The 16,411-nt window shown below is 50.9% G+C and overlaps 5 protein-coding genes across 5 annotated transcripts; 3 read left to right on the forward strand and 2 right to left on the reverse strand.

Annotated features, from left to right (window-relative positions):
• Positions 1–1,160: 1,160 nt before the first annotated feature.
• On the reverse strand, positions 1,161–2,037 carry TGAM01_v203250 (hypothetical protein; the record flags this gene model as incomplete). The annotated part of the gene is made up of 3 exons (XM_018803991.1): positions 1,161–1,297; positions 1,384–1,773; positions 1,839–2,037. 3 exons carry the CDS (start codon positions 2,035–2,037, stop codon positions 1,161–1,163), a joined length of 726 nt encoding a protein of 241 aa, XP_018662729.1.
• Positions 2,038–6,474: 4,437 nt separating this feature from the next.
• On the reverse strand, positions 6,475–8,126 carry TGAM01_v203251 (UTP-glucose-1-phosphate uridylyltransferase; the record flags this gene model as incomplete). Its single annotated transcript, XM_018803990.1, has 3 exons — positions 6,475–7,765; positions 7,832–7,908; positions 7,980–8,126. 3 exons carry the CDS (start codon positions 8,124–8,126, stop codon positions 6,475–6,477), a joined length of 1,515 nt encoding a protein of 504 aa, XP_018662728.1.
• Positions 8,127–9,089: 963 nt separating this feature from the next.
• TGAM01_v203252 (hypothetical protein) lies at positions 9,090–9,635 on the forward strand (the record flags this gene model as incomplete). Its single annotated transcript, XM_024549165.1, has 1 exon — positions 9,090–9,635. One exon carries the CDS (start codon positions 9,090–9,092, stop codon positions 9,633–9,635), a length of 546 nt encoding a protein of 181 aa, XP_024406143.1.
• A 2,372-nt stretch (positions 9,636–12,007) lies between these two features.
• On the forward strand, positions 12,008–12,750 carry TGAM01_v203253 (hypothetical protein; the record flags this gene model as incomplete). The annotated part of the gene is made up of 2 exons (XM_018803989.1): positions 12,008–12,544; positions 12,607–12,750. The coding sequence occupies 2 exons, from the start codon at positions 12,008–12,010 to the stop codon at positions 12,748–12,750; spliced, it is 681 nt and encodes a 226-aa protein (XP_018662727.1).
• A 1,197-nt stretch (positions 12,751–13,947) lies between these two features.
• Positions 13,948–14,979, forward strand: TGAM01_v203254 (hypothetical protein; the record flags this gene model as incomplete). Its single annotated transcript, XM_024549166.1, has 2 exons — positions 13,948–14,682; positions 14,764–14,979. The coding sequence occupies 2 exons, from the start codon at positions 13,948–13,950 to the stop codon at positions 14,977–14,979; spliced, it is 951 nt and encodes a 316-aa protein (XP_024406144.1).
• Positions 14,980–16,411: the final 1,432 nt, after the last annotated feature.

Genomic DNA, 16,411 nt, shown 5'->3' on the forward strand with positions numbered 1-16,411 from the left:
CACCTACCTACATACTTCAACCCAACATCATTGACCCCATCATCAATTGTGCTCTGCTCTCTATGCTTCCCGCCCAAAGCCGTCATTCTTCCTTGTGTAACACAACGCAACTCGTGAAACCCACCATCACAATCACTTCAAAAGAAATCAGGCCTCTATCTATCTAATGTGAACAAACCGATTGACGCCCAATCTCCTCACATCAGCCCAAAATCTCATCCGACATTTTCTCTTCCGACTCCAGAGCTGTACTGCTACGGTATGTGACAAAAATCCCCCCCCTTGCAGGGATACGACACAAGCAAGGCCCCAATCCCAAAATCTAACCCGGGCGAAAAAAAAAACCTCCGATTTTCTCCTCCTCCCCTTTTCAGAGCAGAGGTCCCACGCAATCGATCGCGCGCGCGCCTCGTATCCCCAAAAACTCAATCGGATCGAACACGAGCTTTAAAACACGAGGGGAACCACTGCAGTTTGCTAGCTTTTTAGCCTTGTTTCTCGGCTTACGATCCGAAGATAAATGAACAAGACAAAAACAAAAAAAAAAAAAAAAAATCGGCCCCCCCTTGCGTCAGCTTATCAAACAGGTTGCAGTTCCTGCATCGAGCCGCCGTCATCCCGTGTAGCTCAGTTTCACCTCACCGCCAAGAAGGAGGACAAGGAAGCGAGCGCCACATCTAGTCTTATGTCTTCTGTAGATTTCAGTGTCAAGCAATAATATTTTACAAAATGCTACGTTAAAAACACTCAAATGCACTGCAGAAAATCGATTCACGTTCGTCGTAAAGAAAATCTCATTGTAGATCAAGTAAATAGAAGAAGAAAAAAGGGGGATATAATGCATTAATTACCACTAGAGTACATGCAGGGGCTGACATTATCGTCAAAAAAAGAAGTTTAGGTAGTTTTCCGTACAATCGTCATTAGATATGAGGGAAAAAAAGAAGTTGACAAGAGGCCGGGACTTCTACATCCCTCAGCCGCCAACCCTCCGTTCCCCTAACAAGCTGCCCTGCTGTATGAAGAAAAAACAACATATAGAATCTTGCCTCAAGATATTAAATTTAACCGGGTACCAAAGAAGAAGGCCTTAATGCGCAAAATGAAAACATTAGGGAGGGACTCTTCCCGCTCCCCCATCGAGTTTGCTATCCACAAAATTAAGAGAGGAAGGCAAGGGCCAGGGCAACGCCGGCCACGAGAGCGATGGGAGAAGCCAGACGGCCAGCAGCGCTTCCGGGAGGGACAGTGGTGATGGCGGGTTTTGAGGAGGTCTTGGCAGGGGTGGTTGAAGCGGCTGTAGCAAGACAAAACTGGTTAGCGAAATCTGAAGCGAAGCTCGTGCGAGGTAAACACGTTTCACCGAGGATATAGAATACATACTAGTGGTGGAAGCAGGTCCGGTTGTCAGAGCAGAGCTGGTGGTGTTGTGCTTGGCAGGGACAGAGTGGCTGGTGGGAGCAGCAGTGGTGCTGTTAGAGGCCACGGTGCTGTGAGCGGTGGTGGACTTGACCAGAGTGGTAGACTTCTCAGCAGAGGAAGAAGCCTCGGTAGAAGTGGGAGCGGCGGTGGCCGTGTTGGTCTCCTTGGCGCTGGTCTCGGATGAGGCGCTGGAGGCGCTGGCACTGGCACTGGCACTGGCAGCAACGTCGCCCTGGACGGGGAACTGGGCGCTGTAGTTGCTGTCGCCGTTGGAGTCGGTGATCTTGAAGTTGTAGGTGCCAGAGGGGATCTTGTCCAGAGTCACGGTGGCAGAAGTACCGGTAACACCAGCTATCATCACTGTCAGCATTTTATCTTGGCACGCAGATTTCGTCCACGACGGAAGATTAACTCACAGGCGAGGGTCTTGACATCCTTCAGGTCCTTGCTGGCACCAGTCTGCAGCTCGATGCTGCAGGTAGTGCTGGCAGAGCAGCCAGCAAAGGTGAGGGTGAAGGGCTTGCCAGCCTCAACATCGAAGGACAGGTTGGTGAAAGAGGGCTTGGCAAGAGCAACGGCGGCAAAGGCCGAGACGGCAGCGACAGAGTACTTCATCTTGAAAGCGTAAAAGGGACGATTAAAGAGCAGAGTCTGAACGAGAGACGGAACGAATCGTTTTAACTAGGCGGGTAGACTGGTTAGTCAGGCTGTCTCGGCTCGTCGATCACGGCAAAGCAAAGAGTGTGGACTGGTATGTTGTTGGTGGCGGAGGAAAAGATCAAGGAGGAATGTGAAATGATGAAGGAAGAAGAAAACATCAAAACAAAACAAAAACAAAAGTTAGGAAAAATAGCTGAGCCGTTACAGCTGCCAGGCACTCGTCCAGCTGGCTGACAGACGCAGAACGGCCGTGCTTTCCACCATGGTTGGAACTATCGATTGTCCTCTCCACCGTCGTCTCTCGCATGTTGCCGTGCCGCATCAACCGCCGCAAGGGAGCCTCGAAGCGAGAGGCCAAACCCAGGAAATAGGGGCATCTTATGTTTTCTTTCACCAATAGCGGAGTGGTTTTTGCTCGAGAGACACATAGAAACAGAGAGAACGAACGAGATAGGCCAGGGGTAGGTATAGCTGAGAGCGCAGACAGCCGATCCGTGTAAATGGATCGCGATGCCGCTTAGACGGGGGGCTTGGCAAGCCGACAAAGGCAGTAACACGAATTGTCAACCCAAACAGAAAAAAAAAAAAACAGAAACTTACTTGCAAGAATGAAACTGGGCCTACAAAGCGAGTGATCAGGCGCGGGATAACAGAAAGCAAGAATCAAAAAGAAAAAAAACAAGAGCCGCAGAGGACGGCAAAGGGTAATTAAAGCACTTGGAGAGAGCCAAGAGGAGCATCGGTCAGGAGTGGAGCGGGCGTTGGAATTGATAGTCTAGCTCCATTCCCAGCAACAGGGGGCCTGGCCGGTGGAATTAGAGGGGCGGCCGAAGCAGCGAGAGTTGAGTCCCAGTGTCATTGCCAGGTTCTCAACCGGCCGGGTGATTTCCCGGGGTGTGTGGTCTGGTGTGTCTACAAGTATACAGTAGTACAAGTCTCAAAACGCTGTGGCCAAGCTTTTCTGCGCAAATGTCAGTGCAGAAGCTGGAGGTCTGCATGGGGCGAGGCACTGCGCGCTAGGGCCTGGCACAAGCTCCGGCGCCGCCCAATCAGCGGCCGCGGCCCCTGGTCCAGCAGACGAGCTCCAGCCCGCCAGCGCTAGGCCAAATACTAGTAGTACAGTAGCTCCCCAAGCGCTATTAGCCAGGGCCCCGCGACTAATCAGGTCGAGCCAGGCACTCGCTCAGAGGCCAAGCTTTTCTGTCCTACCCCCGGGAAATGGCTTCAACTGGGCATAGCATGACACGCAAAGCAAATTTGGCCCACCCGCCGACACTGTTTTGTGCCTGTCATTCCAATTCCCGCCGCGTCAATGCCAACGGCTGCAACGGCAAGCGAGGAGGAAAACATCAGATGGAGATTGAGAGAATATACCAGTAGTAGACAGAAGAAATGCTGCCTGAAATGGCTGCCTGCACAGAGTGAAGCGACGCAGCAAACCAACATAGAATATACACTACATGAATTTGATGCATATGCACACGCATCCATCCCTCAAGCACCCGCGCAGAACGACCAAAAGAGGCGTCCTTTTCCCGCAATCCTACGTACGCCTCGCTTACAGGCACAGCAAAGCTACTCGCTAGACCGGAGCTCCTACGAGTAATAAAGCCAACCAAACACCGCGAGAGAAAAATCTAGGAAAACAAAATGATCACCTTATGCAAAGCTAATCGTCCAATAGCCGTGGCGAGCGCAGCACCACCCCAGCTGTGGCCACTGCACCCAATAGCGCGATCGCCACAACGGCTCAAATACGGGATTCTGATCGCCATTGAGTTTGCGCAGCGGGCACCAGTATCGTCACCAGCAGAAAGCTTCTTTTCCTTAACTCTGCTCTATTTTCCACTTGCAACGCGTATTTGATCTTTCATCTTCTTACCGCACCAGGCTGGACAACCATTATTACCCCCGAGCCGCGCGTGTTCGTTACACCACAACACACAAAGATCCTTTCCCCACTGCAATTAAAAAGAAACATCCATACAAGCAAACCCGCTGCTAACCACACACAAGCTTGTGTCTCTTTTTTTTTCCCTTCCCCTTCACTCAAGCTTGTTCCTTGTTCCCACTCCGTACCGCCCTCCCCGGCCTAGAACACCCAGACAGCAGCAGCAGCAACCAACCTGCATTTGTCTCCATACCGAAACTGCGCTTTCGTCCCAGACTATTCAACACATCATCACAGCGCCATTAGCATTAGCCTCTCCCCTAAACAACAGCCGGTCTCCCCTCTGCGAAAAGAAAAGTGGCTCCCCAGCGGCGCAAAGTCCAATCAGTCACCCCTGGCTCTTCGGCTCATGCCCAAACGGGCAATCTCCATGGCCAAAACGCCTTTATACCGTCCGCCTTTCGCGATCAGCTCGGCAGCCCATTCGACACACACTCGCAGAGAATGAAGCCGGTTATGCTTGAATTTCCCGTTCGCGCCTCCATCACTGCCTAAAGTTTCTTAGGATCAGCCCGCATGCATTTGTCTGTTGCACAGCCCGTTCCCTCTCCACACAGCCATTCTGCAGCTTGCTTAAGTCTAGAGGTTAAAAAGCAGAGACGAAGCTGTCATCAACCTCCTCTCTCTCTCTCTTTTCCCCATAATCCCGACGAATGAGCAAGCTACAGGCATGATCCTGACTGCAGTCACATAGCCAAAACTCTGAATTGTGCCAAAAACACGAACTCCCGATCTGCAGGCTGCCCTCCCACTCACGAACACGTAACTAACCTACATCATCATCTGCATCACATCATCGTGCTTCCACTTTTCCAGCTTCCCCATCATGCATGTAGGCGACCTACATGCTTCAAAAGTGCAACGACAACTTTCAAAAAGGACTCTCGGCGTGTTCCGCATTCGCTCATTCGTCCACTTCCCCCTCTTCTCACCCAAAGGCATCGAGGCTGTGCCCGTCCATTCCTCAGGCATCACAACATCAGTCAACTACTTGTAAGCAAGGACACCAAACAGACGCAAAACCATAACACGCCCAGCCTAGAGCCTCATTCCCCAGCTCTAGCCCCAGGCCCCCCCTTATTACCTCATCTCCTACATCTCTCGTCATCCTGCTCTCTCTCACTCTGTTTTCCTCTTTTGCGCCTGCTACACTTCCCCGATGCGATACATAGCCCCTTCGCCTCAATCCAGTGACTCTCCCCCTGTCTTGCTTCTAACCCTGTTCCAAGCACCATCCCATCCCCGCAATCTCCAAAAGAGCCCATCAGCCAAAGCCCAAGCCCAAAAACTACCGCCTCATCATTGGCCTTCTTTCGCGCCCCCCTGCACAGGTTCTGTTTTGTCTCACGTTTCGTGTGGAGTAAGCAATCGATAGGCAATCTCCCTATCCCTAACGAAAGGGGCTCCACTCACCTATTCTACTGGTCAAACGCTGTTGATTTTCCGCCACGGCGCCTGCATGGCAATTTGCGGCTTTTGAGGCGCTTCGCGAGGCGTATCTGGGGAAATGACATGTACAGACATGCAATGCTAAGTAGATAACAAGGAAATTAGCACTTGAATAGATATGCACTTGTACTATACTGTAGCTGTATGCGTCTAGAAGGCAGAAGGCAGAACCAGGTTGCCGCTGGAGGTTTAACTCCGTTCTGTCTTAGTCCCACGGACCAATCTGCTAGTTTTCAAAATCAAATTAAACAAAGTCAACGCCGCCCCATGTCTGTCTCTCTCTCTCTAGCAGCAATACAGTTCCATAATATCCCACCAGACAACCTCGGCCAAAGCATCATGATCGCCAAACATCTCAAATCTCGCAGTCCAGATGACCTACTCCATCTAGATTGGCACAGCTATTGTGGAGGGAGCCATCATCAATAAATCGCGAAATCTACAGAAGCGTCTAGATTGACAAACTCGAGCCGTCTCCTCCCTACTTAGCGTGCTCTTTTTGCTTGCGGCGTAGCCCCAGATTTTGCTGCATAGGTACCTACTTGACATCATCGAGACCTTGCTCTTGTCAAACACCCTCATGCATAATATTTCAGTCACCAAGAATCAGAGCTATCTGCTCATCGAAATGGATACCAACTCATTGTATCAATTTACCAAGGCCCTAATAGCTGTATTTACAAAATGCCGACGCTGTCATCGAGACAATCATAAATGTCCTACACATTCCACATTCCATCCATCTGTTCCTCCTTAACCAACTTTTTTTTTTTCTTTTGCTTGATTTGCTTGCTTGTTTGTTTGCTTGTTCAACCGCCATCTTCCAACTAATTGTTCATTATTCGGCTAGTCTCCCAACTTCGCTCGATATGCCAGCACATAAAAATGGGAAAATACTAATAGTAGATACGACGATAAATTCCAAGCCTGGAGCACTGGGTATTTTGTATTGGGGGGTGTAAAGAAGTGAGAAAGAAAATGAACGACGCATTTTAGTGCTCCAACAGGCGCAAGCTACCCTGCACGACAACGTTCTCCAGGATCGATCCGGGAGGAATGTCAATGGTGCTTCCCTCGGTCGCAACAATGATGACTGTGCCCTTGAGCGTCACGCCACGGCCCAGGTTGACGGCACCGGTAATGGTGAGGTGGTCAAGCTCCAGCACCTTGGGGATGGAGGGGATGCGCTTCTGGAAGTCTGAAACCTTCTTGAAGTCACCGCCCAGCTTGATCAGAGGAGCATCGCCGAAACGGGCGGCGCTCATCTGGAGCTGGCCGTGCTTGAGTGTGTACAGGTCAGACTTAACCAACATCAGGTCGGAACAGGTCTTGACGGGCAAGAATCGGCGACGGGGAACATTGACACCGTGAGCGTTGTTGAAGTGGCGGATGGCAGCACCGACGGCAGTCTCGAGCTGGAGAATGGAAATGTCTGACTCGCCCTTCTTGTCACCGGGGATGGTCTTGCCGTTGGGGATAATCTCCATAGCCAACTCGTTGTTCTCCACCACGCGCTTGATGGCGCTGAGGTTCAGCCAAATGTTGTTGGTGTTGAAGTACTTGAACTTCTTGATGGACTTGAACTCGTTGACGTGCTCCTTGGGCACCTGGGCGATTTCCAGCAGGCGGACAGATCCCTCGTAATCAATAATGGTACCACCCTTGACGTCGGCCTTGGTCTTGTTGGTCAACTCCATGATGTACTCGGCCTTGGTCTCAACCATGTGCTGGAGGATGCGGAGATCCACAACGGCGCCCAGATTGTCGACGTTGGACAGGAAAATGATCTCAATGCCACGCTCCAGCAGCTTGTCAAGAATACCAGAGTTGTACAGCGACTCGAAAACGTCACCGTGTCCGGGAGGGTACCACTCGGTGATGGACGAGTTGAAGGACTTGGGGACAGGCAGCAGCGAGTCCTTGTAGATTCTGGGGTATCGGGACTGGTTGAAGGTGAGAATGTCCACGTTGTGGCCCTCGTACTTCTTGATGATGGCAGCGGTATCGTCGTTGGTGTTGAAAGAGTTCATCAGGAGGAAGGGAACGTTGACGTTGTATGTGCGGTTGAGGTACTCGATCTGGCGGACAGACAGGTCGAGGAAGGACATGCCGTCACGGACCTCAATGACGGACTTGGGTCCAACGCAACCCATGGAGGTACCAAGACCTCCGTTGAGCTTGAGGACGGCGAGCTTGCTCAGGAACTGAACAGACTCAGTGTTGGCGAGGTCCTCGTAGTCGACGACCTGGCCCTGGGCGGGAGGGGCAATGCGGTCCCAGTCACTGTGGCCTCGTTAGCAAATGTCCGTCTTCTATAAGCTTGTAAGGTAAAGTAAGAGAGCAACATACACTGCATTTCCCTTGGCCTTGTCGTTGAGGTATCGTCGGAAGAGGGCAAAGAAGTTGTCCATCTCGGTCTCGAACAGCTAAACAGGCGATTTGCATTAGCAACCACCATGGCGCCCATCTTTTTCGCTTGTATTCATGTCAAACTAACCTTCTTCTCCTTGGGGTCCTCGACGGTCTCGGCGAGGTTGGTCAGGGCATTTCGCATCTGAGCGGCAGCGACATTGGTCGAGGTGTTCTCGAAGGCCTGGGTGTGATCGATTAGCTCGCGCTCTTTGGAATCTTTGTCTCGCGACATTTTGAGGCTTTCAGCGACGGCAGCAGCATAGCATGCAGCATCAGGGCGTAGAGAAGATGAACTGAAGTGAAAAGGAAAAGGGCAAAGGGTAAATGCTGCAGTTATGGGTAGGGCTGGACGGCTGTGAATAGATGAAACGCCTGCGATGGCGCGCAGCAATCACGGCCGCCCATCACCTGATGGCAATGTGCACAAGGCGTCAGCCACTCCCGCGGCCATTAGTTTTTCCAAAGGCCTTAACCTTTTGCCTTTTTGCTTATCATGTCAAGTGTTGCAAGCAACCAGCGGGCGTAGTGCGCGCATTAACACGGCCAAAGCACAGCTATGAGGGGTATGTAGCCTTTTGCGACTTGGCAACTCTCCATGACAGCTATTTGCCCCGCGCAGCTTCATGCCCCTCACTTGGAGCTTCAAAGTCGCGGTCGGTAGGCCAAAATCACAAAGGGAAAAAAACAAGATATTCTAGGACAGGATCCCAGATGAAGGTTCAATGAAATGAGTTGATCAAGGACTCACCATGTGACTGCGAGTCTTGCCGTGGTGACGCTGCTCGAATCCATTGTCCTCAGGATTCGGCTTGAGGTGCGTAGGCAAAGCACTCTTGATTGCCTGCATTGTGTCTGGTGATGTGTGTTTGCTCGGTGGTGGATTGCTTGTGAGACGCCTCGTACACTGGCAAGCTTCGATTTCCGGCGGATCGCAGCGAAGAAAACGAAGAAGTTGGAAAAGAAGAGGAGTGTCGATGATCTCGAAGAAGGGGGAGAGTATCAGGTCTTAAGGTGGGGTGCGAAGATGGCTTCTGGCGGGGTGGATTGAGCTTTCCCCCAAGCAGGATCTTTAGTTCCAAGAACCTAGTGGCGGCCCAGTTAATAAATAGCACTTGGACGGAGCACTGTGCCGTTGCGCGTTGCGTGTTGCGTCTTGTTGCATGTGCGATTTGGGAGTGTTGACGTCAATGGGACGATGGGACGTGCAGCAAGCAGGCTTACAGCAGCAGCGGCAGCGCGAATCGGGGGGCGAATCGTGCTTGATGATGATGGTGATACGTACGATAAGAATGAGCAGCAGCAGCTTGGAGCTTCACTGGAGGAGATGAGGAATGGAACGAAGCTTCTTCAACGCCAGAGAGCTCTGGTTTTATCACAAAACGGGGGCAGCCCCTTTATCATTAGCTCAATGGCCGCTGCTGCTGCTGTCGCTCCTTTTTCTGGATCCCAATCGTCTGTGTCGATTCCCCTGAACAATCAAATCACGACGCTCCCCACTAGCATTTCGCATCGACGAGAGGCGCGAGTTATCCCGGCCGAAATTGGAAAAGGAGCCCAAGGTTCGGCCGGGGGGTTACCGTCACCGGAACTCTGTCGTTGGCCATGGGGAGCTCCAACAGACAGCTCTCTCCTTGCTTCTCCTACACTAACTGCAACTCGAGTATTTTTGCCTCTGCTTGGCTTCCACGCGGCCATTGTCCACGAGAGAAACACGTTCCAGGGTCAAAAAAGCCTGTTCTGAGGGGCCCAAAACCACGCCCGTCCATCCACTTTGCACAATGGAAGCAAACTGCGAGGGGGATCCGCAGTTCAGCAACGAACCCCGCCACCTTTTTTTTTCTGCCTGCTTGACGGCCCAAGCTTATTGTCCAAAAAGCCAAAAGTTGCGGCCAATTGTGCGGCTACAAGCCAAAGTCAAGTACCCAAGTACCGGTGCATGCCAATCTTTTCCCAACAAGACGGCACGCCTCTGACTTTAGAAAGATGAGAGATAAACTAAGAGCCAGGCAGCGTGTGACAGACTGTGGGAAGAAAGAAAAAAAAAATCTCTTTCCTCCTATCCATTGCTATGAATAGGTTGCACAGCAGAAACGAAATTTTTCACATGCAGTGTGGTGGGTTGGAAACTTGTATATATGCATGGCAATATGCATCCGCGCCCAGAGGCGATACGTTCTACGGCGAAATGTCGAGATGGTTGCGTCTAGCTGCCCAAAGAAACCGCCGTTGGGCTGCACGCCGATAGGCCTGTAATCCCTCACACAGAAAGAAAAGATGAAAAAATGCCTCGGGCCTGGTCTCGAACCAGTTGACTTCCTGCTGAGAGCATGTGCAGAGTCGGATCGCATAGGGGAAGTAAGGAGGTGATGCTCATCCGCTCGGGTTCCGTCAATAACGAGTTTTGACATGTCCCTTTGCCAAACATGTCCCTACTGGCTACAAGAGAACTAGAGTTCTACTAGCCGGCAGTAGTGCCGGCTCTGGTCGGTAGAGGTCATCCGAGTGGTCTCACGCTTGAGAGCGCCACGATGAGCATCTCAGGTGTCAAACTAACAGGTAACCCAGCAACAAGCACATCTCAACTTCTGGCGGCCGCAAAGCGATTACCTACCAGTAGTAGCATGAACAAAAAAAAAAAAAAAAAGCCCTCGCAACTGTTGAGGGAATTGAGAAGCCTCGCGTTATCAACGGCATCTTGGGTTAGGCATCGACACATTGCCTCTAGACTCACCAATACCACCTACCGCCTCCGTTACTCCGTATCTCCTATAAACGGCCCGGGCTTATATTGGCCCAAACACGTGGGGTAAACGGAACACTGACATTGCTCGGAAGCATGACTCTGCAAATACTGGTCTCGTGAAGAAAAAACAAAACAAAAACATCCAAAGGCAAAAATAGGTCACGGCATTGCAGATGTTGCTACCGTTTCGCTAACAAGCTCTTTGGTCCACTGCAAGAAATGACGATAATTTCCCGCGGCCTGCTCCGCCTCTGGATAGCATCAACGGCCGTCCAGCTTTCCATCTCCACAACGATTCATTCTCCTGACCGGGGCAAAGGCAAAAACAGCAACGAACTCTGCTGCTAGCAAGGAGGGGAGATCAAACATCTTTAAATAACTTGGTCGACTTCCGAAACAATAATCGTCCGTCTTCTCTACTTCTTGAAAGACAATGACGCGCATGGGAGTTTCCGCTCCATCTACGGAGTCTCCATCGCCGGCAAATGCCACTGCCATCATCGGCTTACGTGATCCACTCTAGCCACTTGCTGCCATCCGATACTGTAAAAAGTGCCCCAGATAGGGTAATCAGAAACCGCCATGAAAGCCCAGCCCTTCCAGCGGGTCTAGAATCGCTATCAGCGCCTTGCAACGACCACTGAATCGCCCCAAACATGAGGCCCAGCCCAGCCAGTCACAAGACCCGTGGCAGCACGCCGGCTCTTGAATGGTCCGTGCATGCCGATATTCCCACGACAACGTTGCATCTGGGGCTCGTGCCGATGTAGAAAGTAGAAGGAAGAAAAGAAAAAAGAGGCGGCGTCATCGCCGAGTCGCAGCTTTTGTGTGGTCTTAGATAGCGCCGGCAGGGCGTCTAATGCACTTTTTGCCTTTTTTTCTTTTTACTTCTTCCTTAATCAGTATCTTTCGAGTTCCACGATGACACATCCGGAGCTTCCAGCAGCAAACGCAGCCTAGTGGAGTTTGTTGTTGCAGTGATTGAGAGCAACGGGGAATCTTCTGGACCGGAGCCTGATATGCCTTTATATTCCACCATGTACCCCACGATGTCCTCTCGAGGTTGTTTCGGAAACCCTCACAGCGCCGCAGACCATTTCTTGCTACGCCACTGAGACTTTATCTGTAACCATAAATCCCCCAGACTAAAGTTCTCGTTCGTCCGCTTGTTAGTGGCAAGCAGGTGGCAACGTTTGGTTTCGCTGTCCGGTTCCGGAATCCACACTTCGGCGTCGTCCGCCCAACGGCCCTTTTATATAGGTATCTCGTTTGCCATTTGTCAACAACTTCGAGATATTCTCCAGGCCGAACAAGAAAAAAAAAAGAAGAAAAAAAAACATCACTCCGTCACAAACACAAACACAGACACAATGGGCTCTTTGAGCATCACCATCACCCTCCCCTTCTGGCACATCAACGTTCCCGAACCGGAGCGGACGCCTGTCTGCCCGCCCTTCCTCGTCGGCCTCAACCCGAAAGATCTCCGGACCGTCTCAACACCAGACGCAGAGTACCGCACCCAATCATGGGAAGAGGTCTGCTACCTCATCCGCACAAACAACCTGGAGCGGTTCCAGCGCATCCCTTCCAACCTGCGACGCTACAAGGCTTTCACCTACCGCCTGGGCAAGCTCCACGGCAGCATCGCCAACTTCGTTCTGAGCCAACGTCTGCGCTGGGAACTGCCCGTTGTGCCTCGCGGCGCCCCATTCCAGTACGCGGATGATTACAAGATCCTTCACAACGACTGGCCCTATGGACTTGATCCCAGAATCGTGCACTTGGTCGTTTGGACCAAGTTTGAGCTCAAGGCGGTCTCTGCCACTGGCGACCTGACGGACAAGGCGAGAAGGGAGATTGACGACTTTGTGACCAAGACATTCCGGTCCCGGGTGCCCTCAAACCAGGTAAGTTATGAGCCTTGATTCAATTCTTGCTGGGTAGTTGCTCTGATGCTGACTCGGACCAGGTCATGTGGTTCAAAAACTGGGCTGCTCTCAAGTCAATCCACGCCGTAGAACACTTCCACGTCATGCTCTTCAACCCAGACCCCGATTTCATCAGGGAGGTTACAAACGGCGATGTGCCTCAGTGTGAAAAGGCCGACATCTAGACGGAATCGCGCCGTCGGATGAAGATTTGATGATGATTTTACGACTTCTTTTTTTTCTTCACGTAGATTTTGCGCACTCTTGCACGATTTGGTGTTTCTTTGGATTTAGATTTCTAGAGGGGTCGAGTTACTTTTTAGACTTTGGAGTTTTTTTTTTTTTCATGTGCTTCGTTTTTTTTACAGGATAGAGGTTATACGGACTTATACAGGATAGAGGTTATACGGACTTATACAAAATAGATGGTTGATAAACAACATCAAGGGTATAGATTTTAGATTATGGCGCACAGCGGAACTGTATGCCATTTCACCAGCATAGATTCATTAAATCAATTCTAGAAGCTTTATACGCATTTGTGTGTATATGTGTGTTCACCGTGTATTTTCATTCTCCTGTACATGCTTCGTGCGTGAATTTGTGTACATCAGGCCATCAAAAGCTGCCACCATCTTGTAGGGTAGGTTTTCAACCGCAAAACAAGCGGAAACATGCATAGCTGCGGAGCCCAAATGGCTGCATACTCCCAAGAAAAAAATCCGGGTCGAAAAAATTGCTCAGGTTATCCAAAAGCCCAACCATTGAAAAACTCATATCACAAACAACAATAGCCTCGCAAAAAAGAAAAAAAGTGACGATAAGATAAAAAAGTGTCTCACTGCAATCTTAAAAACTCATTGGAAAGTCTTTTGCGGGCAATCCTCCCTTGCATCCGCCATATAGGTTGCACAGCCATAATTTTTTTTTTTCTTTTTTGGTTTACCCTCCTAATTATAACCCCGCCTTCGGTTTGGGCCATTTTCCCTCTTTCCCTCACCGTTTTCTTATCGAAACAGACCGCTTCATTACGAACATTGAGGCCTCCAAGGAGAGAACAAAACAGGATACGAAAAGAGCCGCAGCTGAAAAGGGCTTTTTATCCTGGGACACGACGGGCAGAGAAAGGAAAGAGAGTGAGATTTCATCTCAACGTTGGCGGGCGCCTGTTAGGGAAAAGAGACGAAAGAATTCCTACCGCCCAACAAAACTCTGATTTTCTCACTAAGCAAGGCTGCGACGACGTCCAAAAAAAAAACACAAAGGGTCTTGGTTTACGGTTTCAAAGCCTTAGCCAATTGTGCCGTTACAAGGCTCACGGCTTTCACTTTTGAATTGAAGGGAGATAACAGGGGGGAGGGGACGACGGATAAAAACACAACATGGCAGATCTGGAGCCCAACTGGCGAGTCCGCTTTCTAGCCGGCCAGCCTCCCGCAAAGGTCCGGGTGCGAAATCTCCAGACGTCCATCGAAGGTCCATCCGATGCCTGGAATAGGAAAGGAAAGCAGCAGCCCATCTCTGTATCCGCCTCTGTCATGCTCAAGGAGGCCTTTGACACATCGGCATCTGCCGACAAGGTGGCGAATGATACGGTGCACTATGGACTGCTCAGCAAAGCGATACTGGCCTCGTTGGAGGGTAAGGGGCCACAGCATCTGGCCAACAAGGAGAAATCTGGCGATGCGGCTAGCACAAATCGTTTTTCAAGTTTACGAGACGTTGTGAATACAATCTGGGAAGATCTTACCAACCAAGATGCCAATGGAAAATCCAAGGCTGCCGATGATGATGATGAAGCAGACGAGCAACAAGTGAAGTCGTTCCTAAAGGTCTCAACAATTCGATGTTTCGAACTCACTGCCCACCTCCCCAAAGCCTCGCTGCTAGGAGGCGGAGTGAGTCTCACCAGAATAGCCCTCTTCGGACGTGATGGAGAGTCAAGGCCTCAGCCGAGGGGTATGAGCCTCAAAATCCATGACCTCAGGGTTCCTACTCTCATCGGCGTCAACGGCAACGAGAGGAAGGCGAAGCAGGTCGTTGCTGCCACCATCGAAATTGACAAGTTTAATATTGACGAGGATGTTTTCACAATGATTGAAGCCGAGACAGTCGAGGTGAGTGAATACTACATGAACCACAGCCAAGTTGATGTTGCGGTGAGCAGACCCTGGATACTGAACACTTTCATGTGATAGGTCATGAGCCAATCATCGTTTGAGACACTCGAGGCGTTGGCCAACACTCTGGCTTTCCGGCTAGCCAGCTACTTGCACTCATCCCAAGCCGGATCGATGAACAGAAAGGGATGGCCAATCAAGATTGCACTGGAGAAGCCAATTGCCGTTGTCCTTGCGGATGCCGCATGTGTGCAGTTGAGTGTCATTTCATCCGAAGTGCTTGGCGGGATATAATAATGAATTAGTAAACAAAACTAAGGAAAAGGCCTCCATCAACACATAACGAACAGTAGCATCGTCATGGAGGCGTTGTTGGATAACCCTGAACCAACAGGAAAAGTCGATGCTTGATAATCAATACTACCACAGATACTCATGAAGTTTTTGTTTTCTTTTGTCCAGGGTGATTCGCCAGTTAGGGCTGAGCGTATCCGTACCTTGACCCCGATTGCATGCATGCACGAGTACTACTTACTTGTACTACACATACCGCATGTTGCCTTGTTGTTGGGTGAGTGGCCGATACCAGCTCTCATTTCCATGACCCAACACCCATGGGCCAGCCTGCCCGGACGAATGCATCGTATCGAGAAGTCGCTGCAGCTGCTCAACTGCGATGCAACACCGGATTCGCTTCGCCCCTTACTAGCACCGTGACCGGAATTTTGCATCCTGCCAAGGCGGACGCTTCCTATTTGCGACGTGATTCACTCATTTCATTCACATTAGGCTGCTTCATGCCCGATGGCCTAGAAGTCTTCTAGAAATCACTCCCGTATCTAGCAAAAGTGCTAGTAAGCGTGCTCCCCCCCCTTGCCCAGTGTCAATGCCGCACCAGCGCGCGCCTATTTTCAAGTCATATTTCGGCGAGTCCAGTAGTGCTGTCAGTAGTTCGTGTGGTCATCTATCAGCACCACTTGGGCCAAAGGGCGAAAAAACGCTAGAAAGAAAGAAGAGAGGAAAACTTGGCTTGCTTAGTTCTAGCAAGACTCTTCGAGCAGCGCTATCTCGTAGCTCCAAGATCGGCATAAACCGCCCATTCCCACCCAGAATGATGTGTTGCGTTGCATCGGCGTTACTGGGCCGCCTTTGCCCTCCGCTCCCAGTCTCCCCGAGTGGATATCGTCGTTCAAGGATCAGACGCCACAACGAGGAACGCCACGCCGTGTGCTTTATTTTTTCTCCGCCGTAGCAGCATCAGGGGAGGCTAAGACCAAGTTGGCGATGCTGCCGAAGACAAGCACTGCTTCCCGGCGCCGTGCGCACTCAGCTTTGCATCCGGACATGTTGGTTAAAATCTCTGCTGAGCTCGCTTCTCTCGCAAGACCCTTGCTGCCGTCTCATGTAGATGCAGTTTTGCTGGGGGAAACGCTCTTAGGTGTTCGTACTTCGTATACCGCCGTATGGCGTTAGGGGCGGGTTGCTCCATCGTAATTGTCTTATGTTGGTGATTGTGTGAACGGGTAATAGAAAACTCCATAGAGGGCCCGGGCGAGTTCGGTATCCATTACTGCAGATCTTTGAAGCCACTCAGCCGGCTTGCATCTACTACGACATATTTCTCGCTTAAATCAAGTTAGCACTCATCGCTGTTGGCTTTAGCTATCTGCAGCGTTTGGGGGAGCAGAAAAACGGCGTTCTTTTCAAATCCCACCCCCCCCGCCGC

This window comes from Trichoderma gamsii (assembly GCF_001481775.2).
Source record: "Trichoderma gamsii strain T6085 chromosome Unknown Scaffold_8.2, whole genome shotgun sequence".
Lineage (NCBI taxonomy): Eukaryota > Fungi > Ascomycota > Sordariomycetes > Hypocreales > Hypocreaceae > Trichoderma > Trichoderma gamsii.